Raw genomic sequence first — 26,312 nt, 5'->3', positions numbered from 1 at the left:
AGATGAGCTGCCTTTACCTGCGATTCAGGCTCCCACCTGATGCTCAGAACAGCCTCCCAGAAGCTGCCTCCAGTAGAGCCTTTGGGGCCATATAGGCCTGAATCCCAATCAAGTGTAAGTAAACATTGTTTTTTTAATGTTAATTCTTAGGGTATTTCTTTTTGTTGTTGTTTTTTAAGTTTATCTTTGAGAGAGCATGAGCGGGGGAGGGTCAGAGAGAGAGGGAGACAGAGATTCTGAAGCGGCTTCTGCGCTGACAGCAGCCAGCCGGTCTCAGGGCTCGAACTCATGAACCGCGAGATCGTGACCTGAACCAAAGTCGGACGCTCAACCTACTGAGCCACCCAGGCGCCCCTAAACATTTTTATTTAGAAGAAACTAGATTCTCAAACTCCTTATCAGGATGGGAAGTTTCTACAGTCCTCTTATGTATTGCCTCTGCATGGGGGAGAAGAGGAAAGGCTTAAAGAGAATTCAGAGTATTTATACCTTAAAACTACATCACTTGGGGGTGCCTGGCTGGCTTAGTCAGTAGAGCATCTTGGGGTGTTGAGTTCAAGCCCCACGTTGGACATGGAGCTTACTTTAAAAACCTGTGTTTTCGGGCACCTGGGTGGCGCAGTCGGTTAAGCGTCCGACTTCAGCCAGGTCACAATCTCGCGGTCCGGGAGTTCGAGCCCTGCGTCGGGCTCTGGGCTGATGGCTCGGAGCCTGGAGCCTGTTTCCGATTCTGTGTCTCCCTCTCTCTCTGCCCCTCCCCCGTTCATGCTCTGTCTCTCTCTGTCCCAAAAATAAATAAACGTTGAAAAAAAAAAAAAAAAAACAAGGAAGGTCTGCAAGGAATGTTGGAAAATCAAAACAGGACCTGCCTTTGGAGCTTTTTCTTTAAAAAAAAAAAAAAAAAAAAAAAGGCCTTAATCTCATGGAGTATCTTCCACCAATAGTTAAAGAGCCTGCAGGTCTGTCAAGGCTTTTTGCTAGAATTCCATCGGTTAGCGCTGAGAGAAGAGGCAGGTCCAGGAAGCTGACGGATGAGACAGAAAAGAGACAGGAGAGGGATGGCAGCAAACACGATGAGACGTGCGGGTGCTGCTTCTGCGAACACCTGGGCTGTGTGAACCCTGTTTGACTTCGTGGCGAAATTGGGATGCTGTTAGAGGGAGTTAGGGACAGGGTCCGTCAGGTGTTTCAGACAGTGACAGTGTGAGCAAGGTCTAGGTGATAGTTGCCTGGGCTTTGGCTCTGGGAGGAGTTCGCTCTGGTGAAGTGCTACAAGGAAGTCTGGGGCCGGGTTAGGGAAGAGGGAGTTGGGGGCACTGGTTGAGTCCAGGAGGCCTCTCTGGGCAGGGCCCTTGGGGCAGAGCTCCGAATGAAGTGAGGGGCCGGCCCCGCAAAAACCTGCGCTTGGCCTGTTTCTGGAATCAGCCCGACACTGAGGCAGGAAGCGCTGGGTATGGTTGAGGAGTCTGAAGAAAGCTGGACATGAGGACGGGAGTGAGGAGAGGGCCGAGGGATGGGCCCGGTCAGGTGCGTGTAGGGCTTGTAAGTATGAGGGACACCGGGGCAGGTACGGGGTAGGGGGTTCACTGGCTGCTCTGTGGAGACAGACCATGGGGGGAGGGCAGGGCGCCCACTAGGGAGCCAGCCCCAAGTCTGATCCATCTCAGACTCCAGGCTCTAAGTGACAGGCACGTGCCACCTCTCAGCCTAGAGCCCCCAAAGCACGTCGTCTGGTCCCAAATACAGGAAGTGGAGATGGGAGGGAGAAAATGGTGGGGGAAACTCCCAACTTGGGGACCACATGGGATTGCTGGTCATGGTACGCGTCAGATCCTACCAGACACAGGCCCAGGGGCACCGCCCCACGGAGAGGGTTAGAGCGAGCGTCCCGTTTGGTCACGTCCAGTGTGAGAGGCTCAGGAGACGTCCAAGGGGAACGAACACACAAGCGGGGAAGGGAAGGGGCCAAATTCCCCAGCGCGCCCCGCCCCCATCCGTCCCTTAGTGATTCTGTGACACGAGAGTCCCCAGGTGTTCTCTCCAGACGCTGGTGCGATCTAACAGTCCTGCTGTGGCTTCTCCACCAGCACAGGGGTTGGTGGAGTCTCTCTCTGGTGCAGACGTTCCGTTCCAGAGCCTTCGGTACAAGCTCGGACAGATGAAAAGCTGTGTGTAAAGAACAAGCTTTCTGCAGAAGTGGAGAATCCGGCCTGGCCTTCCCCAGCAGCCCTTCCCGGCTTCCAGTGGCCCCTCCTCCTGGGAACAAAGGACGATGGAAAAGCCCGTGGGTGGAAGGAAGGCCCAGACCCCAGAGGAGGAAGTGCATTCACTGAAGGACACACCCAAAGGAGAGAAAGCGTCGTCTGGGGAGGAAAGGCCAAGCAAGAGGTCCACGTTGGCAAAAAAGCACGGCAAGGAACCCAGCCCGAGTCCTGAGGATGAGGAACATTTATTTGATGCCTTCGATGCTTCGTTTAAAGATGACTTCGAGGGGGTTCCCGTGTTCATTCCTTTTCAGAGAAAGAAGCCCTATGGGTGCAGCGAGTGTGGACGCATCTTTAAGCATAAGACAGACCACCTCCGCCACCAGCGGGTTCACACTGGAGAGAAGCCCTTCAAATGTGATCGGTGTGGGAAGCTGTTCAGGCACAGCTCTGACGTCACCAAGCACCAGAGAATCCACACCGGAGAGAAGCCCTTTAAATGCAGTGAATGTGGGAAGGCCTTTAACTGCAGTTCAAATCTCCTAAAACATCAGAAAACGCACACTGGGGAGAAGCCGTACGAATGCAAGGAATGTGGGAAAGCCTTCGCCTACAGCTCATGTCTCATTCGCCATCGGAAACGCCACCCGCGGAAGAAGCACTGAGCGTGGGGAAGCCGTCTGCCGAGAGTCGGCGTTCGCGCCCGTGAGAACCATCCAGGGCGGGCCTGTCCCGCCGTCCCCCATCCAACGTCTGATGGAGGCCGGGGGCCCGCGGGCTGTGCGCTCAGTGCACCTGTGCTTGTGGGTCTCCACCACCATCCGGACGGTCAGCCCAGCCCGGTACACACGTGCTGGACTGGGGTACAGGCCATCTCCAGGTCAAGACACCGTGATAACATGGGAGGAGACGCGTGCAGCTGCGGCACCAGAGACAGTGAGTGTGATTGTGTCACGGCCGTCTGGGCGGGAGGGACAGCTGGAGCTTGCGAGCGGCCCAGCACCTCTCCCTGCGGCCTCCCTGTGGCACCTGCTCTGGTCTCTGCCTTTTCACCTGCTCCTTCGAAGACTTCAGGCTGCAGACTGCTGACCTGCTGGGTCCCGAGCCTATCCCTGCACAGCCTGGCAGGAGGCCTGCGGTCAGGTCCCCACGGCGCTGCACCAGACACCTGCTGTCCCCACTCGGCTGGCCGTGGTGACAGTCCTGTGGTTTGTGTCTGGCTTCCCTCCTTGGGCTGGAGCACCAGTCCTGGGACTCCGCTTCCCCTTCCCCCACTGCATCCCCAGGAACTGGACCCCCTGGCCCAGCCCCCAACCCCGGGTGAGCAGCCCGACTCACCCAGATGGACCACTCAGGACCTAGATGCTGCCACCATGGGAGATTCCTGCCCTGGACGCGTGGTGGGGGCCCCAAGGATGTGAGGGCAGCTTCGAGCCAGCCTGCATCTGCCGTGGGGGTCTTCAGACATGAGGCAGTGTGTGTGCCCTGCCCTCCGGGGATCAGCTCTCCAGGTTAGTTTCACTTCTTAATGCCTGCCCTCCAAGTTCCATCTTATCCCCCGGCCAAGTCCACATGCTGTGCCCACCCTCCATTTTCCTCCAGGAATGGTCTGGATGGGGTTCCATGCTCTGCAGAGCGGGGTGCGGTTTGTCCCAGAATTTCTTGACAGCAACAGGGGGAATGAGGTGACTGTCGGCCAGGCGGTAATACAGCTTTTTACTAGGAAAATGTTGATACCTACACTTGCAGCTATCTGGACCCCCAAAATGGGGATTCTGTCCTGGAAGAAGGTCCTGAATTCAGATGCAGACGCGTTTCCCAAACAGGTGGTCCCAGACACCAGAGCGCAGGTGCTCGCGGAGGGAAGGTTTCTCCAGGTTAGGTGTTTGCTCCTGTTCTCTGTAAAAGCTATGATGTTGTACACGCCCCTGCCTGAGCTGAGCCCCCCACGCAGCAGGCCCTCCCACACCTGACCCAGCTTGCCCCTGGTGGGACAGGATGTAGAGGGGAGACACGGCGTATGAGCCTGGGCTGGAAGGGCAGCTGTAAAGGACACGCGTGGGACGTCTGTGAGACCTGTGTCCACACTGTCCACTGGGCGGCAGTGCCCTCAGTTTCGGGGCTCCCCGTGTTGGTGTGGCTTGTGGCCCATCTCAGACGTCATCCTTGTAAAAGGCGCGCGCTAAGGTTTCAGGGGCACGGGGTCATGATGCCTTGAGTACACTCTCAAGTTCAAAGAAACAGACAAGTAAGACACATATGTGTGCTGAGAGCAAGGAAGCAAATCGCTTGAGTGTCGGTCTGTCCTGAAGCCAGAGCAAGGCCGGTGGGTGTTTTCTGTTGAGGGCCGGATAGTAACTGTGCTTGGCTGTGGGGCCCCACGGGCTCTGTGTGCACTCAGCTCTGCTGTGACATGCGGCAGCACTCACAGACAACACAGGCGTGAACGTGTGCCAGCGAAGCTTTATTTACAGAGACCGGCGGCAGCCAGTTTGAGCCTGTTCTGGATGGAAAGTGTGTGAGGGCCACCCGTCGGTGCATGTCGCCGCCCTTCAGAACTGGGTGCTGGCAGGGGAAGCTGGGCACAGAAGGTGGAAAGAAACCCTGTGGGGGGAGCCCATCTTGATGTACTGGAAGGCAGGGTGTGGACACACGGACGTCAGCCACGGCCATGGCAGCACCCACGCATGTCCAAGGGTGTCTGAGGCCACTTCAATTTAGTTTGGTTTTTATTTACTACAGTATTATAATACCCTGGGATACGTATGTTAATACGTAACGTGTTGTTACATAACGTGTATGTTACAACACGTGACGTACGAGGGAGCAAAACCACTGCTTTCTCTGTTATCCTGAAGGCCGCAGCCACTAGCACACCTTACTTGTACCGCTGCCTAATGGTGCGTTGACCAGAAGGGTTAACGGTTTCCTAAGAAGGGCACGTAGGCTGTTTCTGGTTTAGGGCATTATAAATCACGCTGAGATAAATATCTCGTCTGCATTTAGGGCCAGCAGGACAGATCCCCAGAAAGGGAATCGACAGGTGGAGACCATTCTGGCAAATCCCCTCCTCCTGGCCATGCCAGATGGGCGCCCCCACAGCCCAAGGACGGCAGGCTTGCCCCGGCCTCTCCAGCAGCAGGCAGGTGGGTGTCCATAAAGAAACATACTCTGATTCTCTGGCTTCGATTTCTTTTTTTTTAATTTTTTTTTAATGTTTTTATTTATTTTGAAGGAGAGAGACAGAGCATGAGCAGGGGAGGAACAGAGAGAGAGGAAGACACAGAATCCAAAGCAGGTTCCAGACTCTGAGCTGTCAGCACAGAGCCCAATGCAAGGCTCGAACCCACGAACTGTGAGATCATGACCTGAGCCGAAGTCGGACGCTTAACCGACTGAGCCAGCCAGGCGCCCCTCTCTGGCTTTGATTTCTGGAGAGGAAGCGAGTGGTGAAGGGCTCGGGCTTTCGGGCCAGGGGCTGCCGTCCTGAGCCGGCACTGGCACCGTGGAGATAGGAGACCTTGGGCACATCACTTGACCTCCTTGTGCTGCCTCGGTTTCCTCAGGGACGACACAGGGATGCTGATGGTGCTTCACCTGATCCAGTGAGTTGGGACGGGACGTCCCGAGCGCAGGGCCGGCGCCCCCTAACTGTTGTAAGAACGTCAGCCCTTAGCGCGCCTGGCTGGCTCAGGCGGTAGATGGTAGATTGTGCAACTCTCCATCTCGGGGTCCTGAGTTCAGCCCCACGTTGGGTGTAGAGCTTCCCGTCACGTGTTGTGTTCTTAGCGAGGTGGATGTTAGCTCCCATGCGTGAGCGGTGCCTGTGCCGCTGGCCCTTGGGGCCCCTCCCGGTAGGACCGCGGCTGATTTCAACAGCATCAGCCTGGAGAACGACAACAGAAAAACACTTAAAAAAAATAGACTTGGAAATGTTTTTTAAATACAGCTTACAGGGGCGCCTGGGTGGCACAGTCGGTTAAGCGTCCAACTTCAGCCAGGTCACAATCTCGCGGTCCGTGAGTTCGAGCCCCGCGTCAGGCTCTGGGCTGATGGCTCAGAGCCTGGAGCCTGTTTCCGATTCTGTGTCTCCCTCTCTCTCTGCCCCTCCCCCGTTCATGCTCTGTCTCTCTCTGTCCCAAAAATAAATAAACGTAGAAAAAAAAAAATTTAAAAAAAAAATACAGCTTACAATCATGAGAAAAATCACGAAGTCAAACTCAACTCGGTTAGTGGCCACTTTTGCCTCCTGGTGCTCTGGCGAGGCAGATGGGCTGTTTCTTCTGCGTTCGCCACCGTGGTATCACACCGCCGCCAGGCCCCAGAGGCAGATCTCCCAGATTAATCTCTGCCTTGATGGTTTTTCTGTTGTTGTTCAAACGACACTCATATCCTAGGGAAAAAACCCTCTCAATAACCTGACTCAAAAGAAAAAAAATACATAATGAAAGTTATAAAGTCCTCCAGCCTCCAGGACGCTGAAACAGGACCTGCCAGAACCTCTGGGAGCCACTGCAGCCAGCAGTGGGGACGCCAGCGGGCGAGCTAGGAGTCGGCTAGCTGGGCCTCTGGCTTCATAAGAACAGCAGCAGAAGGGGGCAAGTAACACGCCCGAAAGTATCAAAACCAGTGGGAGTGGAGGCTGTCGAGAGAATTACACAGGCAGAAGTTGGTTGTTTGAAAGGACTGTTGTGGCTTCTGGGCGCAGCTTGGTCAGCTGAGTGTCCGACTCTTGATTTCAGCTCAGGTCCTGGTCCCAGGGGCATGGGATTGAGCCCCGCATCGGACTCCGTGCTGAGCGTGGAACCTGCTTGAAATTCCCCCCCCATCTCTCTCTCTCGCTCTCTCTCCCCCTCTCTCAGCCCCTCCATCCCACTTGCACTTTCTCTATAATAAGATTTTAAAAAGGAAAAACGGATTGTTAAAGCTGGCATCGTGTGACAATAGAGTCCAGGAAAAGGGAAGGAGCCGGTAAACTGTTATGGATGCAGAGGGAAGGTGACAGCAGGTCGTCGGAGGAAAAGACAGCACACCGAGCCAGTGGATGTGAGCGCGTACGAGGCGGGTTTTAGGAGAAAGGGCAGGTGGTGAAGCCAGCACGAGAGGGTGCCGCCCAAAGACCCTGTCACTGCTGCACAGAGTGTGTCCCCAAAGAATTCAAGTCAGGTAGTGTGAGTTCAAGAAACAGAAAATTCTAGTCTTGTGTGGACTCAGACACTGGAAAGAAGAACCAGCTCACCTTTTATGAGCTACTAGAGCCGTGATGTCAGCGCCACAGCCAGCGCCACCTGCTCCCGGACGGAATAGCGACAGGCCGCGTCCAGCGCGGCGGGGCAACGTCGTGGAGCATGACCAGACTGGGTTGTTTCAGGAAGGCCAATGTGGCTTAAAGCGGCTATCATTTCTCACACTAACAGATATTATTATCTTAACAGCTGCAGAAATATTTGCTAAAATCCAACATCCGCAAATAAGGAATACAATAGAATTTTCTAAAGCCGAAGCAGAATATCTCCCCAAACCGTAGCAGCGCTGTGCCCTAGGGCTCCGTGTGGCCAGTGCCCCCCCTCGCCCCCCCCCCCCCCCCCCCCCCCCCCGCCCTTGGGGTTTTCCCTCGGCGCCACCTAGAGCGAGGCCGGGAGTAACGTGTGCACACGGCCTGGATTGGGAAACCCCTCCTGGGCGTGTAGCAGGCGATGCTGCTGTCTCCGTGGCATCTGACAACAGTCTCAAGGCGTCAGCGAGGGTGTAGCCCGTTGTCACGTTGAAGGTCGGCGGAGTTCACTGCGCTGTGTATGCGGAATCAAGCAGGTGCGTGGAGGCGCGGGGCAGCGTCGTTCGTGGTGGCCGTCAGCGGACATGCCCCGGAGTCTCACCAGATGAACAGCTCCACGAGACGTGGTGTAGCCACACGACGAAATGCTACTCAGCCGAAAGAGGAACGAGCCCCTACGCCCGCCGCCACACTGCGGAAATGGTGCCGAGTGAGAGAAGCCGGACGTGGCCCTGCCGGCTGCTGTGCGGCGCGCAGACAGAACAGCAGAGTGGAGGTTACCAGGGGCGGGGACGGGAGACCTTCACGGGTGCAGCGTTTCTGACGGGCACGGTAACCAGGTTAGGGGTGTAGATCGCGGTGGTGGGTACACAGCGTCGTGGGTACTTAATGGCGCTGAATCGTGCGCTTCCGATGGCTGAAGTAATCAACACCATGTCGATTTTACCACAGGGACAGAAGCCCATTGGGTTTGATGTGCTGGTAACAATATGCAATTTTAAAAAGCTATCTATCTGTTCAGCAACAAAAAGAGCACGTCCTAGCAAGTTAAAGATGTGCCCTGTCGTGCTCATGTAGAAATTTCACTTCTTAAAATCTTACAGAACTTTTGTGTGGGTGCCCAGAAAGCCACGTGCAGCGACATTTAGCACGCGGACTGTCAGAAAAGTTGGAAATAACTCAAATGAGCATCAACAGTGGACAGACTCTCACCACCACCTGTGCATCTCAGAATGCTGAGCGAAGTCAGTCGGTCACAGGAGGTCATTATTATAAAGCGCAGAACTGAACAGCATGTTGTTTGGAAATATCAGTGCAGTAAAACAAGACAGAGACGAAAGAACGGCTCACACCAAACTCAAGACAAAGGCTCCTCGGGCAGGCGAGGCCACGTGGGCTCGGGTTTTTGGGTGGCATCTAGTTCCTGAGCCGTGTGGATGGTAAGCGGGTGTCTGAGCTCTGTCCCGCGCCACATCACATACGCTGCAAGTTTACGTGTGTTTGACGTACAGTTAAACCTTGGTTTGCAAGCATAACTTGTTCCAAAAACAGGCATGTAATCCAAAGTGAGTGTCCCCATAAGAAATGATGGAAACTCAGATGATTGATTCCACAACCCAAAAACATTGGTATAAAAACGATTACCATACTGTAACATAATACAAAATAGAAAAATAAATTAACCTGCACTTGCCTTTGAAAACCTTTGTGCCTGGTGTGAGGGAGACAAGACAGAGGAGTGTTACTGTGTAGGACGACTTTCACCATCACTAATGGAATCACTGCCACCTATTGGCTCAACGAGATCTTTCTTTTTGTGCCACTTTATTTTTTTTAATTTTTATTTTTTAATGTTTGTTTATTTTTGAGAGAGAGTATGAGCGCGGGAGGGGCAGAGAGAGTGGGAGACACAGAATCCGAAGCAGGCTCCAGGCTCCAAGCTGTCAGCACAGAGCCCGAAGCGGGGCTTGAACCCCAAACCATGAGATCGTGACCTGAGCCGAAGGCGGATGCTTAACCGACTGAGCCACCCAGGCGCCCCTTTTGGTGCAACTTTAGCAAGGAACCTATCCAATGACACTCGCTTTCACCTTCTTTTGAGGATTTCACGGAAATGTGACATTGCATTCGTAACAGTCCCTCAGAGAGAGAGAGAGGGAAGAACCATTGGCTTCGTTGTGATCATGTGATGTTCGGTGCCACTTGTGACCCTATTGCGAGACATCGCTCATTTATCAAGTTAAAATTTATTAGAAATGTTGGCTCATCTTGCAGAACAAGTTCCTCACAACCCAAGGTTTTACTGTATTTTATCTTCTAACTTTCTTAGCTTTTTGAGAAACAGGGAGCACTTTTCCCCCGGTTCTGTTGCCTTCCGGGTCTGGGGCCCATCCCCCTGACGGTATTGGCAAACACCAGCTTCCATGTGACAGAAGCCAGCTCCTTACTTGGGTAGTTGTGGCTTCCCGACAACGAACCAGGTAATAATTGCATTTCTTTGTTCAGAAGGTTTTCATTGTCCGATTCCAGTTGTGAGAGCAGATCACCCCCAGTCAAGAGGGTCCTGATGCAATACGCCTAAACATGAACCTCAGGCCTGACAGAATTCCGGTCATTCCCGAGCTCCGAGGACGGACGGAGATCTGTACGGAAGAGGAGAGGAAACCCCCGGGTGAGCAGAAAGAAAACATCTAAGGGACAGGTGGGGACACGGGGCACAGGCAGGACGGGCAGCTTGGCGGCAGAAAACCCACACCGGGAGATGCCTGCCAATGAGTGGAGAGAAGGGGTTCACGGGCGAACTCCCTGAGGCGGGGGGCGCCTTCACCTGGTTCCGAACCTGGACCCGGAAGGCCACAAAGTTCACCCCTCCGGCCCCGCCCCCCCAGGAGGCCAGTGCTGATACCACCGGCCTTCTAGGATTGCACTGCAGGCAAAGTCCAGGACTCCCCAGCGCTCTGCTCCTGGAAAGTCCCAGAGAAAGGCCTTTTCCAAGTGTGAAAGTGGTGGGGTGGGGGGAGGGGCGCTGAGCATGGTTCCCGTTGCAGGAGGAGCAGTTAGAGGCCCTGCCCTGAACGGAGGGCTCTGCGACAGCAGGGGCGCCATGGAGGCCTTCAAATGGAACAGACACGGGGATGGCTGCGGATGTCCCGGGGATGCAACACCAATCGTCCTTACCACTGGCATCCCGTGAGTTGGGCCGGCATCTGTCCCTCCCAGCCTCGTCTGACCTCAATCTGAGGGAAGGTGGGAGCCAGCACCGTGGGAGAGTGAGCAGTGAGGGCCATGTGGCGGGGGGGGGGGGGGGGGGGGTTCTGCTCCCTCTCCCCACAGATCGGGGGCTGACCCGTGGCTCCAGACTCTAGTCTCTGCCAGGTCCCCTGCCTTCCTGGGGAGCCTGTAGGCACCGGGATGTCACCTGGGCTTGATTTCTAGTGACCTCTTGTGTCCATCCCTAGTCTGGACACCAAAGTGTCATTCCTTCCCCTGCAAGTGAGCTAGGCCCCCAGACATGCCACAGAGCGAGGCAGGACTGGAGGTGGTCCTGTGCTCGTGGCAGAAGCCTGTGGCACAGGGACACTTGGGACGTGTGCTCTGGACCGGGGCAGGCGAGGGTAGGGTTCTCAGCAGGGTGGAGGGGTCGTCCAGGGAAGGGAAGGGAAACAGTATTGGGACCAGAAAGGGCCAGTTCAGGGCGGGAGTGGCCAGGACAGTGGTGGCCAGGCTCCGGGTCTGTGGCCTGAGGACATGGCTTTGCTCTGGAGCAGCCCAGGCCTTCGGGGACCTCTGTGCAGGGAGCTTAGAGTTCGTGGTCTCCTGGTGTCGTCCTTACAGACTCCAGCCGCCTGTTCCACAGACCACGAGCTGGTGGTCCCCCCCCCACCCCACCCCTGGGCCCCGGGACCAGAGTCCTGCCAGGGTGCAGAGCTCGGGGGCAGCCTGGCGCTGCTGCCCAGGGACTCTGCGGGTGTCCAAGGCCTGCAGGGGGAGTACCTGGGGGGCTTCAGCCCCAGTGCACACGTGGATCCGGCGCTGGGGGCCCCACACGCCCCCTGTCCCAGCCCGTGTGCCCCAGGTCACTGCAGCCTTCCCCGCGTGGCATTCCGGTGTGAACACGTGTTTGTTTCCTGGTGAGCTTGAGCTCTGGGTGTACCGGGGTTCTCCTTACACCGCTGCTGAGGTGCGTGGCCCTGTCCACACGTGGCCAGGCGAGGTGGCCGCTGGACTGTTCGCACACAGGCTCGCACAGCTGGTGCTGGTGGGCCCGTGAAATGTAAATTTCCAACCAGTCACGTCTGTTGAACTTTCCTTCAGTCCTCGGTGAGTGTGTTCGACATCTGGAGACGTGTTCTGTCTTGTTTTTATCCTGCTTCCTATGGTCTACACTTCACGCGCTTTCTTAATCCAGAAGGGTGTTGCCTGGGTTCTGCACTCCTTGCCGGCTGCTTCCCATTCATCCCAGAACGCTTCTGTGTCCTATTTCCTGTGGATACTCTGTTTCCCTGTAATAAACCTCAGTTCTGACCCATTCACTGGGTCCCGTTCATCTCCCTGCAGTTTGGGGGTGCAGTCAAGACTCCCCAGGGAGGTGCTGCCTCACATTCACCAGACTTGTAAGAGACTGACGCGTCAATCAGAGGAGGATTTGCGGACTTAGCAGGAGAGTGGCCCCTCGTGTGACAACGTACTGTGTCCCTCAATAGACACGGTCTTCTCGGCCCCAGATTCTGGGAAACTACCCGTTCCTTGGTAGCCTGATGCCTGCGGTCGTAGCCCTGGAGGGGGTCTGGGAGGTGCCCCGCCTGGGATCACCCCCTTCAGGCCCTAAGTCCTGAAGAGCTCAGGCTGGCCCACCCCCCACGCCCTCACTCACGTTGCCTTGCATGGAACAGCCATCCTCCCGAGGGCAGTCCTGCCCCCAGAAGGGGATATGGTAGTATCTGGAGACATTTTTGGTTGTCCCAGCTGAGGGGAGGTGCTATACATGTGGGTGGGGGCAGGGAAGCTGCCCAGCGCCCCGCAGAGCACAGGATGCCAGGTGGCAAAGGACCCAGCCAAGGACAAGACTCGAGTTAGACCCGAAGTCAGGCGATGGGCCGGGGTACAGACAGGGCTGTTGACGAGGCTTATGGGCTGGAAAGCAAGGTGAGGCAGCTTTGAGCAGAAACCTGAACACCGACAGGATGCTGTTTGGGCTGAGGAGGCTGGTGGGACCACAGGACCGGGGCCAAGTCCCCGGAAAGTGGGGCAGGGGCAGGTGGGAAGCGTGCTTGGCCAAAAGGCTCAGTAGCAGTACCCCCCCGCCCCCCGCAGCTCCCCATCCTCCTAGGGAACAGGAGTGTGCCCTGCCCCACTTTGAAGCTAAACCAGCAGGGCCACACACGGCTGGCCAGGAGAGGAAGAGGGACAGACTGAGAGGGGAGCAGGGAGAGGTGAGCCCCCAGCCACTGCTGGGCCACACGTGGGCCACACGTCCAAAACAGAACTTGGCTTGTGGCCAGCGACCCATCTCAGCAGACCTGTGGCCATACTCTGGACTGAACCCCGAGGTGCCATACCCCACACCCCACCTAACTGCAGGTGCTGTCAGAATTTGATCCCCAACACGGGTCCTACCCAGCCTGGTCTCCATCTAAACCACCGGTCTCCTCCCACCTCCCTGCTGCCCCAAACCAATCTTAAAATGCACCTAAGATCTCACTCCCCTGCCCAGGACCTTCGGTACCTCCTGGTTCCTAATCGTGGCTTCCAGACTACTCATCCACCTTGATCCAGCTCCCAGCCTGCCTGGGCTCTTCCAAACCTTTGGCGACACTCGTGTCTCAGGACCTTTCACGTGCTCTTCTGCTTTGAATACTCTTCCCTCCAGCCTTTGTGTGACCAGCTTGCCCTCTCTCTCTCTCCCTCCGTCCCCCCCCCCCCCCGTGATGTCACTTCCTTGGTGAGCTCTCCTTGGACCACAGAGCCCTTGTGTGCTTCCTTAAAGCTTTTACACCTGTGGTGTGGGTGTGTTTGCCAATTTGTTGTTTCTCTCCCTCACGCACTAGAATGTGAGCTCCACTGAGGCCAGGAGCTGGCCTGTCCCAGGTATACCCCAGGGCCTGGCATTCGATCAGGCGGAGGGGAGCCGCAGGGGATTTTTACAGGGCCTGGCGGCTGGAACCCTGCATGTGCGGGGAGTGAGGCTGGCGGAGCTGGGAGCAGGCAGCAGCTGTCCGCACTTTATACGTTTTGGCAGGAGTCAACTGCTGCGGGCTGGTACCGGCCTGTCACCCCCTCCTCCCCCCCCCCCCCCCCACACACACAGCGAGTCCTTCACAAGCCCCTGATCTTCCAGCTTCTCTCCTGCCTGGGACCAGTGTCCAGATGATTGGGCTTGGTCTCCCCTCCCTCCGCCCTGAGCATCCCTGCAGCTGGGGGCTCCCTGGCTGTGGGTCTTCCCTTCCTGTCTTCATGCTGTCCACCCGCCGAGACTCAGGGCCAGCGCGGCAAGCAAATGCCTGGACGTTCATCCCTGCTGGGTTGGTTCACAGAAGCTGTTTCCAGCTCTTTGCTTTTCCTAACAAGAAGGAGACTGACGCCTAAATTTCTTTGGGGGGATGTAAGAACGGGGCTGAAAAAGACTTAGGAGGAACAGCAGGAAGAATTCCATGTTAAGTTTGGGGAAATTTTGTAACAGCCGCTCCTCAGGCCCTAGGTTTTGGGAACATTTTGGTGGTAGGCAGTTTAGAGGGGCCCTTGAGACAGTCCAAAAAAGGAGAGTCTGTTTTCAGCCAGCTCCCCAGCAACCGGTGGCCGTCCAGAAGGAACACCGCGAGGGAAGAGGTGCCACAGAGGATGCTTTGGGTGCAGCTCTTCGGTGGACTAGGGGCTGTTGCCGCCGGGAGGGCTCGGGGACGGCGAGATCGCTGCGGGGCTGGGGGCGCCCGTGGCGCCCGTCCCGCCCGGGTCAGCCGGGCCCTACCCGCGCCACGGAGGCGCCGATCCTCCGGAGCCCAGAGCGTCCCGGAAGTGCACGCGCGAGGCTGGGGCGGGGCGAGGGCGCACTTCCGGCCGGCGCGCGGGCGGCCGCCTCCCGCTCGGAAGGTGAGTGGGCGCCGGGTGGCGGCGGCGGCGGGGATGCTCGGCCCGGTCGCCCGCTCGCGCTCGCCTGTCGTCCCCGCGGGCCCCGCCCCGGGCGTCCCCGCGCCGCCGTGACCGTGGCCCGGGCTCGGCCGGTGGGGCGCGGGTGACCGCCCAGCCGGAGCGGAGGCCTCCGCGGGGTAGCGGGCCGCAGCGGGCTCACTGGCCCCTGGCGATCGCGAGGGTCCGCTTGCTGGGCGCCTCCCCACGCCCCCGGAACCCCGGCGACGGGGTCGTCGCGGTGCCCACTTTGCAGGTGGGGAACGGAGGCTCCGAGAAGTCCGCAGTCGCGAGTGTGAGCGCCGGACCTCAGCCGGGGCGGGCAGCGCTCCGCCGCCTAGCGCCCCGAGAGCGGGCCCTTCCCCGCGGGGCGTGGGCTCCAGGCCGGGAGGAGAGCGGGGGAGCAGGGGGGGGGGCGGGGAAGGTCAGCCGTTGGCCGGGGCATCTCTGTCCCCTCCGCCTCCAGTCGGTCGCAGCAGTGTGGCCCCAGAGTTTGTGTTCGCGTCCCGGTGGGCTTCCCTGTGTGAGCGCCACCTCCGCGCAGACGGCCCGGGGCGGAGGGGGGGGGGGGGGTGAGTGCCCTGTCCCAGACGAGTCCCAGCAGGTTAGCCGAGTAACAAGATGAGAGTTAGGAGCGTGGGGACCTGCACCCAGATGTCATGCCTGCAGCCCCACCCTGTGTCCGCTTATGTCCACTTCCCTGAGTGTCTGTGACCCTTCCCATCACCAGGGACCGAGGGCTGCCCAGGAGGCGGGGGCTGACCGGGATGGCCCAGGCGCCGCTGAGGAGCCCTGTTGGGGCTGCCTCCCCACTTCCTCGAAGCAGATACTGTTTGCAACCATTGCTTAATGTACTTTAACTTTTGTTCTTCCCATGCCCTCTTCACACCCCAGTAAGCAGTCCTGCTCCACCACAGTGTGAAAGAAAAGTTCTTCTCACGTGGGACCGAACCACTCTTGCAAACCACATCAAAGCAGAGTACCTTCCACCGCAAAGGAGGCTCGGGCAGTCAGATGTGGTTGGCAGCCTGCAGCCTCTGAGGGCTCTTCAGGGTCTGAGGAGGACGGTTTTCCTCCCAGGAATCGTGTTGTTAAGATTTAATCTAGAATGTTTGTGCTCCAGCAGGCAGAGTTCAGTTTCCCACCCTCCTCCTCCTGCGGTTCAGTGCACCCACAGCCCGCTGCTGTAGTGTGGGAGGTTTTCAGGGAGGTGCAGCATGCCTTAGGGTGTGGGCTGGGAGGACATCGAGGCCATCGCTGGGATGAGGGCTCAGGTCCCCACACGTGTGCTGGTGCCGCTCCGCGGTGGGGTAGACCAACCGGGGGCCCAGCTGCCTCTCACCCCAGGTCCCACATGGCACCTCTTGACATCCTTGCCCCTCTCCACCAGCGAAGGAGCCCCCCACTCCCCATGGCTGATCAGCAGCTGGCATCGCCCCCACCCTCCACACACTCCTCCGACCCCCGTCATCCTGCCATGGTTTTCATTTCCCCAGGTCCCAGGTGTGCATACCTTCAGCAGGCCTTGGGGAAGATGGCGACCCTGGGGGACGGTCAGGAGCCCCCTCGTGTCCCGTCCCCTGTCAATCTTGCGTCACCAGGGACACCTGGAACCCACCGCCTCGAGGCCCGGCTTCACCTCCACGGTCATCAACACGGTACTCACCCTGCGCTGCGCTCCCTCCACCTCCCTGCACCACCCGCCCACCCCGCACCACTGGCAGCGCGGCCAGAAACAAGGCAGCTCACGGCTGCTGGGGCTCCTGCACCCTTGCACTTGGGTCGGGACATGGGCAGCTGAGGTTGAGGCCGGAGACTGAGCCTTGTGAGCAACGGCTCCCTAGGGGACAGTCCCCCAGGATCATGTTGGGCAGGCAGGGCCCTGTGTCCTCTTGTCTCCCTTTATGAGCCTTTGCTCCCACACCAAGAAAATAGAGCACCCTGAGTTCTGGGCCGGCTGGTCTGGGTTGGGGCCCCCAGGGACCTGCAGGGATGCAGCTGCCAGCCTTGTGCTACCCTCCTGGTGGAGTCTCGGGATATCAAAGTCACGGAAGTAGCCAATGACTAGTGAGACGGCCGGTGCTGAGGGGGTGTCCACGCCCCGTGGCACGCGGTGCCCCCTGGGTCTTGCTCCTGCTCAGCCATCAGAAGTCCCAGGGTTCTGTCCACGCCCATGTTCCACAGGAGGCCTGGCCTTACAGCTCAGGACACACATGAGCTGATGACAGCCAGGTCAGGGGTCAGCATGCGTTTCATCCCACCTCTGTCCTAGAGTGCGGGCACTGAGCCCAGGGGCGTGGCTTGGGGCATGGCTTGCCAAGTGCCCGGAGCCCTCTTTGTCGGGTCTCAGCGTCACAGTGAGCAATGGGATGACGGTTGAGACATACCAGGCTCTGTGCCAAGGGCTGTGGGTCATCTCGAGGTCCAGTGACCACACTCTCTGGTGGCCATTAACAGATGAGGGCAGTGAGGTCCACAGAGGTCATGGGGTGGCATGAGGTCACACACAGGGAACGTGTCATTCACCCCCCAGGTCGGTCCAAGACCGGAAGGGCAGCAGCGCCTAGCTGGCCCCACACTGTTCCCGGCTCCGGGAGCCCTCCTGGCCCCTGCCCATCCCTGGGGTGGGCCGGACTGGGGGTGTGGGGTGGGTACGGAGCTAGGTGCTGCGCAGAAGGAGCCGGGACGGCACCCAGCACATGCGCCGCAGGCCTTCACCGGGGTGGCCGCCTCCCCCCGCACGATGGTTCAGGGCCTTGGCCCGGGGCTCCCCCGTGGCTGTGCTCCTGCCCTGTGCAGTCGGGACTCTGAGGCCGACCCTTAACCTCCACATTTTCCCACCACCCTCACCACCACCTGCAAGGCAGGACCTATCCCCATGTTCCGGACAGGGACATGGGGGCCCAGACGGGAGCCAATGAAGGCCAGTGGGACTGAGAACACATCAGGCTGACTCAAGCCCATGCCCTCAACTCCCTCCCCTGACCGGGCCCAGCAAGCCATGGCTCACGGTTCACAACTCCTAAGTGGCAGGGACGCGGGACCGGGGCAGGGCTGTCCTGGAAGCCATGCTGACCACATTGGCTCTGCGGGATGAGAAGGCTGGTGCCCAGGATGCAGGCCCTCAAGCCCATGCGGCTTGAGGCTGCCCCTGGTCCAGTCTCCAGGTAGCAAGAGCCCAGAGGGGCCCGGCTTGGCCCCCTGAATCACATCCAAGTGCCTTGTGTGCCTGGGACTTTGCCCAGTGAGAGGCAGTGTTGGCCGCAAACAGCAGCCTTGGCGCTCCCTGGACTGTCCAGGAGCAAGTGGGCAGGGCCTGCCGGCCAGGGAACAAACCGGGGTTGACCCTAAAGAAGAGAGAGGCGGGGCCTCCAGCAGGCCCTTCTTGCAGGCTCTGAGGGGTGTGGTCACTGGAGGAGGGGGCGTGGCTGGAGGGGAGGCGATGCTTTCGTCCCTCCTGGAAACTGACCCAGCGTCGTCGAGAACTGGGCCCCGCCACCAATCGGTTACCCGGGGCAGGATCTACCCCTCGCGGTCTCGAGCTCATTTCCTCTGTTGGGGCGGTTCCTCGGTGCTCCAGTTCTTCCCTGGAGAGACCCCAGCATTTCAGGAACCTGCCCAGGGCCCTCCAGCCAGGGGGGCTGGGACTTATGGAGCCCCAGCTTCCCAACTCCCAGGCCGGAGTTGGTGAGGTGGGCCAGAAAGCACATTGGGGGTGGGATCCACCCTGTGAAGCCTGGGGCCCCTCACACTCCCCCCACCCCCCACCCCCCTCACCCCGGGACTGGATCCCATTAGTCTCCCACGTCCTCCTTACACAAGAGCCAGTTTCTGACTCTGGCTGAGCACAGTGCTGGCGGGCTGTGAGGGTGTCGGGCAAGCCGTTGGTCCGCCAAAGCAGGTGAAGGAAGTACATGCGCACAGGGCACTTGGCTGGCCCCTGGGGGTCATAAAGTCGTGGGCATAAAGTCGCCGAGGCTGCCCCTCCCTGTGCCTCCAGAGCAGGGAGCTGGGCAGGAGGGGTGCAGAACGGGACAGACACATTAGGAGCCAGGTCTGTGCTGACCCAGCCAAGGGGCCTGCCACATCAAGGCTGTGCTTCCAGAATGCGTTCTGGAAGGTATGGTCTGGAGCCCTGCAGCTGGAGGGACAGTCCGTGGGCAGGAGCAAGTGACAGAGAAAGACACGTGGCCCCAGGGTGGGCGGGACGAGCTGTGTAGCGGGGGCAGCGCCACCCCCCACCCCCAGCCAGGGGCTGGCCTTCCAGACCAGGCCCCTGGCTTTGGCACCTGAGACCTGAACTCTGGCCACCCGCCCCCCCCCCAACCCCACTCACTCCTCCCCTAGTCTACACCCGAGCTTGGACTTCCTGTACCACTTTATGAACAAGGAGCACCCCTCCCTTTAGAAAAGTTCCTGTTGCTCCGTGGCCCCAGAACCCCACCCACAGCCTCCCCCCGCCCCCAGAAGGCCGGCCCCAGGCCTGGTCGCCTCCGCTGAGGTAGAGCAAACCTCTCCCTGGTGCAGGTGCCGTGTCACAGCCTCCCCAGAGGCGGTCGGTGTCGGGGGACACAGCACTGAGCAGCGTGGGAGGGTGCTTCAGGATGGGGCCCCATGAGCAGGAACCAGCATGTCCACCTGGTGGGACGCAGCCCGGCCAGGGCCTGGGCCCTTCACGGAGGGTGGGGGGGCAGTTGGGGGCCCAGGGAGGGGAACGTGTGACGGTTGCACCCCAGGAAGGCCCAGGCGGCTTTGGTTAGGGCACACACCTTTGCCCCTACTCCAGAGCAACCAAGCAGTGCCTCGGGACCCTCACGCTCAGGAGAGGGGTGTCACGTGGCTGCAGCATCTACCCAAATGGCTCTTGGAGAGCACCAGCTCCACGGGGGCACCACCCAGGAGCAGGTGGCACCTGCAGGCAGCTGATCGAGGCCTGGGCTAGATTGGAGAGGAGGGGGAGATGAGCCCCGTCCCCTGTGCCCCCAGACTCCCCTGGCTGCAGCCCTGAGGTGCTCTCCCAGCCACCGCAGGAGGAGGAGGAGCGGTCCCACCTGGATCTCCGAGATGTGGAGCAGGTCCGGATCGGCCGAGGTACCTGCTGGCCGGGTGGGTGAGCAGAACCCCGATCCGGGCCCTGCCCACGGGTGCGTCTCCCCACGGCTGCCCCGTGCCAGGCTCTGTGCCGCACCCGCCGCCGCCAGGACACTGAGTCCCACCTGTCCCTGGCTCGGCGTTCACTTCTGTCCCCAGTGGCCCCTACCCCGTTCCGTCCCGGCGTGTCGCTGACATTTCCCCAGGTTGTGAGTGCGGTCCAGAGCCCGTAGTCAGTCGGCGTCTTCAGCTCAGCTGCGCTCCCATCCCCCTGCCAGCAGCCGGGGTGTCGCCCTGGGCCCCCTCTTTCCCCTGTGTAGTGCCCTCAGCCTCCACTTGTCCGCTGCTCTGGTCCCTCAGCCCTTTGCCACCCCCCACCCCGTGTGAAGCCGGCAAAATGCCTCCTCGGGGGCTCTGTCCCGTACACTGAGCTCTCCGGAGACGCCGGAGGCTTCAGAGCTTGGATCCCTGGGAAGTCGACCCTCCCTGCTTCAGTGTCAGGAGGGGCGTGGAGGAGCCAGGCCAGGAGACAGCTGCCTCCGGAAGCGCTCCGGAGGGGCACGGGCCTGCGGAGCCTCGGGAGGGGGCGAACCCCGCATTTCTGCCGGGAGCCTGGGCAGCACTTTTGGGAGCGGGGAAGGGGGGGCGGGGCTTGGCTGCCTCACTCTGGGTCTGCCCTCGCCCTGGTCCCCAGCACTGTGGCGCCCCCTGCTGGTGCCATCCCGCTCTCCGTTTCTGATTCCAGATTCCGAGGCGGAGCCGGAGCCGGCTCCCTCCTCTCCCCACCCCCGCGACCCTGAAGAGGAGGTGCACCAGGACAGGGGGCCCCTGAGGACCCTTCTGAGAAGCCTTCCCCGTAGACCCAAGTGTGGGGACAGCTTTGGGCAGGAGTCCAGCTCGGAGCGGCCCACGGGCCAGCCGCCGGGGACCGCGCCCTGCCCCCAGAAGAGGGGCACCTGGCGCGTGACGCCGCCGCCGCAGGGAGCCTCCGGGACCGAGGGGGACCCCGAGCGGGCCGCCGAGCCGGAGGGCGGCTTCGGCAGGGGCCCGGGCCCCGGGGTCCGGCAGGGCGGCCCGCGGGCCGGGAAGCCGCACAGGTGCGAGGCCTGCGGCAAGAGCTTCAAGTACAAGTCGCTGCTGCTCAAGCACCAGCGCATCCACACGGGCGAGAAGCCGTACGCCTGCCACGAGTGCGGCAAGCGCTTCCGCGGCTGGTCGGGCTTCATCCAGCACCACCGCATCCACACGGGCGAGAAGCCGTACGAGTGCGGCCAGTGCGGCCGCGCCTTCAGCCACAGCTCGCACTTCACGCAGCACCTGCGCGTCCACAACGGCGAGAAGCCCTACGAGTGCGGCGAGTGCGGCCAGGCCTTCAGCCAGAGCTCCAACCTGGTGCGGCACCAGCGGCTGCACACGGGCGAGAAGCCGTACGCCTGCAGCCAGTGCGGCAAGGCCTTCATCTGGAGCTCCGTGCTCATCGAGCACCAGCGCATCCACACGGGCGAGAAGCCGTACGAGTGCCCCGACTGCGGCAAGGCCTTCCGCGGCCGCTCGCACTTCTTTCGGCACCTGCGGACCCACACGGGCGAGAAGCCCTTTGCCTGCGGCGCCTGCGGCAAGGCCTTCGGCCAGAGCTCGCAGCTCATCCAGCACCAGCGGGTGCACTACCGGGAGTAGCGCGCGGCAGGCGGCCTGCGGCCCCGGGTGGGGGTGGGGGGCGGCGGGTCGGCCCCCGATGGAGGGGGAGGCTCCGGAGAGAGAGCCCCCGCCTCCTGCCCCCGTCCTGCTCGGCGCCGGCAGCCCCGCGGGCCGAGTGGCCCAAATAAATTCTTTTTGATTGACGGAAGTAGGAGTCGCCCCTGCCTGTCCCTGGAGAGGAGTGTCCCGCGTCTGGTCTCCTGGGACCTCCTGGCGGTCCTAACTGACCCGGGCCTGGAGGCCTCATGACTGATCTGGAGCCACAGCCGGGTGTTTCCAGACGCAGAGAGCCAAGGCGGGGCGGGCGAGGTCGGGGCTCACCCTGCCTCTGCCCCAGGCGGGGTACCTCCTGTCGGTTCCCCGCAGCCGCAGCCACGCGCCAAGTGCTCCAGACACCAGAAGGTGGGGCCCGGACCGTGCGCCTCCAGACAGGCCTAGGCCTCTGCAGCGGCAGCCGGGCCTTGCCTTCGGACTTCCAGTAGGGACAGAGCTCAGCAGGGTGGGGAAGCAGGCACCTGCCCCCTCCTGACCACTTGCGACCCCGCTCCATCCCCACACTGAGGGGCTGCCTGGCCCTTCCCCCAGCTCAACTCCGAGCCTCACTTCCCCAGCTCCAAGCCTTTCGGCCGGGACCCTGTCCTGAGGGCCCTGCGGTTGGGCTGCCTCACCTCTCTGGGCCCCACTCCCAGAGCCCCGTGGCCACCAAGCACTTTGGACTCTCACCATGAGCCCCCGCTCCAGGTGAGAGCAGCTCTAGGGGAGAGGAGTAGACGTCAGTCTCAGGACATCAGCTGAGGCGCCTCTGCTGGTGGCGCTGTGGCCTGAGAGAGGAGGGACGGCGACCTTCTTCGCACTCTTTGCCCTCCCTGATACCGCAAGGGTTTGCGGGGCCTCTGCCCTCTAGCAACCAGGCCGCAGAGCCTGCACGCATAGACCCCAGGGCGTCCCGGGGAGCAGTGGCATCAGGCCGAGCGCTGGAAGGGTCATCCTGCAGCCTCTACGTGGAGAGTGCACTTGGACACCAGCACCAGGACCGGACCCAGCAGGCAGCCCCCAAGAGCAGAGCCTGGCGGTCCTCCACACCACCCTAGACTATCCCACAGATGCCTGTGCCCTGCACACCTGTCTAGAAGGACTGGATGGGGCAGTGCCTGCATGAGTCAAACCGGACCTTTTTGTTCTAGTCAGTCTTTCAACTGATTAAATGAGGCCCACCCACACTGAGAGGCAGCCTGTTTTACTCAGTCTACTAAATGAAATGTTAATCTCATCCAGAAACAGCTTCACAGACATACCCAGAATAACGTTTGACCACATTTCTAAGCACCCCGTGGCTTAGTCAAGTTGACACACAGAATTCACCGCCACAAGCAAGGATAAGAATTGCACCTGATGCCATAGTGTTGGCCCAATGCCTCCTGCTACAGGTGTGCTCTCTCACCAGGACACAGAGCAGAGCTTAAAGCAGGCCCAGATCCAACTCCTCCCCTTGTAGCCACCAGAGGGGCAAGGGATATTCCCAGCCCTGGGCACCTTGGAACCATCCTGAGGAGGGGGCTCTGCTGGGGGCCCTGCCATTCACCATCCATCCCCAGGCCAGTGGCTGTGACCAGGGAGATGGGCCTTAGACACTGCCTTCAGCCTGACTCCTCAGTCACGCCACCTGCCTCGGCGGAGCTGCCGGGATGGGCAGACGGAACCAGAAGCGTGCCCTGCACGTTTCCGATGCCAGTGTCACCCAGACACTTGTCTTTTTCGGTTGATCCGCAACATCCCGTATTGGGCTACCTCAGATCCCCTGGGGTTTCAGTCTGAGAGACCCTGGTTCATGGTGGAGAACCCAGAGGCAAAACCAACACGTGGTCTATGGAGCCATCTGCTGTGTGCCACGTGCCCCTCAGCAGGCGGGGAGGGATCTCCCAGCATCCAGTTTCTAAGGACATTCGATCTACTTTGTAGCCCAGCTCTGCCACTCGCCCTGGGCCATCTTGGGCAAGGTACATATGGGTTGCACAGGTCTATTGGGGGTGACTCCACGTCACAAGGTTTCTGTGAGCACTAAATGAGATTGTGTGAAGAACCGGCAGACACAGGCCAGAGTCAGAAGTTAACAAGTATGGGTTCCTAACCCTCATGGCCTACCATCTGCAAAATAATTATCTTCTCTCCCATGATGGTTTGTTGCATTGTGTTCCTGATTCATTCATTCAAGAACCCTTTCTTGGGCCCCTGCACTGTGCTGGGCGTGTCCCCACCTAGGAGACTGAGTACGACACGGCAAGTTTCATCCAACTCGGTCCTCAGGGTGCAGCAGCACAGTGGTGGCTGTGTGCCTCTGCTGCACGACTGAACAGTCACTAGGAGTCACCCAAGTGTGTCAGCGGTCGGATCCCCCGGCTCTATCTCCTAAACCCAAGGTTCTCCACTAAAGCACATCTGGCAGGATCCCGACGTTAGTGAAAACCAGGCAAACTGTTCTTCCGGAGACCCCTGTAGAGGAGTACTTCTGGCCGGGATCTGGGGGCTGGAGGAGGGCCGCGCTGGGTACAGACCCCGCCGAGAGGGTTTCTCCGGCCGGGGTCTCGGGAGCTGGGGAAGGGCCGGGCTGGGCCCAGACCCCCTCGCGGGGTCTCCATTATACTAGTTGCGACGCTGGAAAAACTGCAAGCCAGACAGGAAGTTGCGGAGAGGAGCGCCTCCGCCAAGCCAAAAAGCGACGCCCGGCCGCCACCGAACCGGACGTCGCGAAGAGCAAGCCGGAAGTGCACCGGAAGGAGCGCGTCCCTACCTCCTCCCCGCGCCGCCCGCCGCGTCCGGCGCCCCTAGCGGCGGAGCCTCGCAGGGCGGCACCGGCTAGAGGAACCGGGGCGTGCGGGACCGGGGCGGGTGGAGGGCGGCTCGTTTGGGAGCTCGGGTGGAGCTGAGGGACCAACTCTAACGTCTGGTGCCACAGGGCACAGAGGCCTCCAGCATTTGAGTGTTATTCACAAGATAGATTCTAAAGGCCACAATCCACTCAGTGCTCAGATGGCCTCAGCCAAGATTTTGCGGGAAATCCTCACCCACACGCAGCCAGCGTTTCACAAGTCCCGCCGGTGTTCATAAGACCCGGGGCCGTGGATGCAGACAACCCGTCGCTCAGAGCTGGAAACCGTGGGGCGCTCGACAAGGGGATGTGGTGACCGTGGAGGGCACGGGCAGAGCTCTGGTGTCATGAAGCGCTATGTAAGCACGTGTAACCAAGGTGGACGGAACCTTCGATGTAACAAAACGTTAGAGCTGGGGGGCGAAGACCTCTGGAACGTCGTGACTGTGGGAGGGGTTCGGGCACAGTCAGGCCAGGTTCAGCATCGGAGAATCTACACTGCAGAGAAGCCCATGAGTGGACTAGACCTGGCGCAGCCTTGGGTAGAGGGTCAAGTTGTCGGGGTCAGAGTTCACATGGAGAGAGACCCTGTGAATGTAGTGAGTGTGGAAAAGCCCGCTGGGCACGCACCGGAGTCAGGAGGGGATTATGGAGGCAGGCCAGGTGGACACATCATATAATCCGGGCTGGAGAGGTACCTTGTCACGGTCACCATGCAGGATACCACTGTCACTGAGCACGTTCAGCATCCGAGAAATACCACCGACAGGACCCCACCCCGCTGCAGTGCAGCGGCACAGCAAAGCCCTGAGGCAGAGATCTTCCTCGGAAACAGCACCTTCACCAGGCGGGCAGCAGGAGGGGAAACTCTCCTTCTCTCTGTTCACACCAAAGCCACAGCCAGGGCGTTCACTCCACAGTGAGCCGGTGGGAGAGGACTCTGCAGGCCAGAGGGTTTCCTTGGGGTCATGGTCTAGAAAGGGGGCACATTCCTTGGAACTTGGGTCTGTAGGGTGTTTTTGGAGCAGCTTCTGAGACATCGTGTGCACACAGTGCGTTGACAAGGTCACAGAGATCTCCACACGCACGCAGCCTGCAAGTGTGCCCATTGCGGGGAAAACCCATTTCGGGGACTCAAGATCGAGAATGGAGCCCTTTCCATCCTCACACCCTGAAAGTGCCATGTGCCGGACCCATGTGCTGAGTCCAGTAAACCTTGTTTGGAGGGGCTGAGAACTGTCTCCTGTAGCTGCCACACGCCCCGCCAAGAAGTCCAAGAGAAGGAGGCTTCTTTGCAGAGTCTTTTGAAACAATGGATACACTTCCAACCATCTTTCACCGCCTCGCCCTCCTTTTTGCTCAAGCTGTACCTCTTCCTTGGAGCGGCTTCATACACCGCCTGTCTTGGCTTTGGGGCTCTCATGCTGAGCTGAGCAAATTCTTACGAGGCACTGGCCTCACATGAGACCCCCTGCCTTGCATTTTCATGGGTGTGCGAACCCACTAAGGTACCAGTTACATCACCTGGAGAACCTGCGGAAAAGCACAGGCTCCCAGGCCCGGTCCCAGGGGAGAGAGACTAGGGTCTGGGGTAAAGCTGGGAATCCGGGCTCAGTCCCATCACCCTCAGTGCCAGTGACGGCGCCCCGGGGTTGGGAACCTCTGCTCTCATCAGCCCTCAAAGGAGGAGCACCGACACAGGCAGCTGCCCAGGGGAGACCCTGGCGGCCAGGCCCCTGGAGCGGAGCCTGCCCTCACGCCCGCAGCGGCTCCGGCCCCGCCCTCTGCCCAGCCTCGCCGCGCCCCTCTTCTGCTCCTGCGGTAAGACCTCGTGGTCGCCCGGGTGTCAGTCCGGGCTGCAGCGCGGCACCGGCCTCCGCAGGCCCTTCCTGCTGCCCTCGCCACCCCGCCGCAGGCCACTCCCACCACCCAGGACAAGCTCCGCGTCCCACCCCCACACCCGAGAGGTCCTCTGAAGTCCCACGCCGGATGGGCTCCCTCACTCGCCTCACAGAGCCCTTCCGACGGCCTTCAGGCCCCTCCACGCCAGGTCCCC

At 60.1% G+C, this 26,312-nt stretch overlaps 2 protein-coding genes and 1 long non-coding RNA gene across 16 annotated transcripts; 2 read left to right on the top strand and 1 right to left on the bottom strand.

Annotated features, from left to right (window-relative positions):
* ZFP41 (ZFP41 zinc finger protein) lies at positions 1–5,355 on the top strand. 3 transcript variants are annotated; one of them, XR_006706117.1, is made up of 3 exons: positions 1–114; positions 2,088–3,715; positions 5,211–5,355. XR_006706117.1 is itself a non-coding variant. In XM_045453432.1 (3 exons), exon 3 carries the CDS (start codon positions 2,273–2,275, stop codon positions 2,867–2,869), a length of 597 nt encoding a protein of 198 aa, XP_045309388.1. In that variant the 5' UTR covers positions 1–114; positions 1,426–1,542; positions 2,088–2,272; the 3' UTR covers positions 2,870–2,879. The 3 variants fall into 3 exon arrangements, 2 of the variants coding, with proteins under 2 accessions (XP_045309388.1, XP_045309387.1); XM_045453432.1 differs by lacking the exon at positions 5,211–5,355 and adding an exon at positions 1,426–1,542 and having other exon boundaries at positions 2,088–2,879; XM_045453431.1 differs by lacking the exon at positions 5,211–5,355 and having other exon boundaries at positions 2–114; positions 2,093–2,879.
* GLI4 (GLI family zinc finger 4) lies at positions 1–22,614 on the top strand. 12 transcript variants are annotated; one of them, XM_045453427.1, is made up of 6 exons: positions 1–114; positions 10,009–10,150; positions 10,576–10,668; positions 16,098–16,259; positions 19,588–19,707; positions 20,438–22,614. In XM_045453427.1, the coding sequence occupies exons 2-6, from the start codon at positions 10,063–10,065 to the stop codon at positions 21,367–21,369; spliced, it is 1,395 nt and encodes a 464-aa protein (XP_045309383.1). In that variant the 5' UTR covers positions 1–114; positions 10,009–10,062; the 3' UTR covers positions 21,370–22,614. The 12 variants fall into 12 exon arrangements, with proteins under 12 accessions (XP_045309383.1, XP_045309384.1, XP_045309379.1 ...); XM_045453428.1 differs by lacking the exon at positions 1–114 and adding an exon at positions 3,604–3,715; XM_045453423.1 differs by lacking the exon at positions 1–114 and adding an exon at positions 5,237–5,350.
* On the bottom strand, positions 5,828–7,009 carry LOC123585366. The gene is made up of 2 exons (XR_006706118.1): positions 6,430–7,009; positions 5,828–6,090 (listed from the first exon to the last, which is right to left on the bottom strand). It is a non-coding gene; the product is annotated as an uncharacterized LOC123585366 (long non-coding RNA).
* Positions 22,615–26,312: the final 3,698 nt, after the last annotated feature.

This window comes from Leopardus geoffroyi, chromosome C3 (genome assembly GCF_018350155.1).
Source record: "Leopardus geoffroyi isolate Oge1 chromosome C3, O.geoffroyi_Oge1_pat1.0, whole genome shotgun sequence".
NCBI lineage: Eukaryota > Metazoa > Chordata > Mammalia > Carnivora > Felidae > Leopardus > Leopardus geoffroyi.
Note: the sequence above shows the minus strand (reverse complement) of the source record. Positions and strands in the feature narration are given on the sequence as shown.

What these genes read in the sequence shown, in the direction of transcription:
- ZFP41 (XM_045453432.1), top strand. Translation starts at nt 2,273, where the DNA reads ATGGAAAAGCCCGTGGGTGGAAGGAAGGCCCAGACCCCAGAGGAGGAA.
- GLI4 (XM_045453419.1), top strand. Translation starts at nt 14,130, where the DNA reads ATGTTAAGTTTGGGGAAATTTTGTAACAGCCGCTCCTCAGGCCCTAGG. An exon ending in GGCCGCCTCCCGCTCGGAAG is followed by an intron (nt 14,566 to 16,097) that starts GTGAGTGGGCGC and finishes TCATTTCCCCAG; the next exon opens with GTCCCAGGTGTGCATACCTT. An exon ending in GCAGGTCCGGATCGGCCGAG is followed by an intron (nt 19,693 to 20,437) that starts GTACCTGCTGGC and finishes TTCTGATTCCAG; the next exon opens with ATTCCGAGGCGGAGCCGGAG.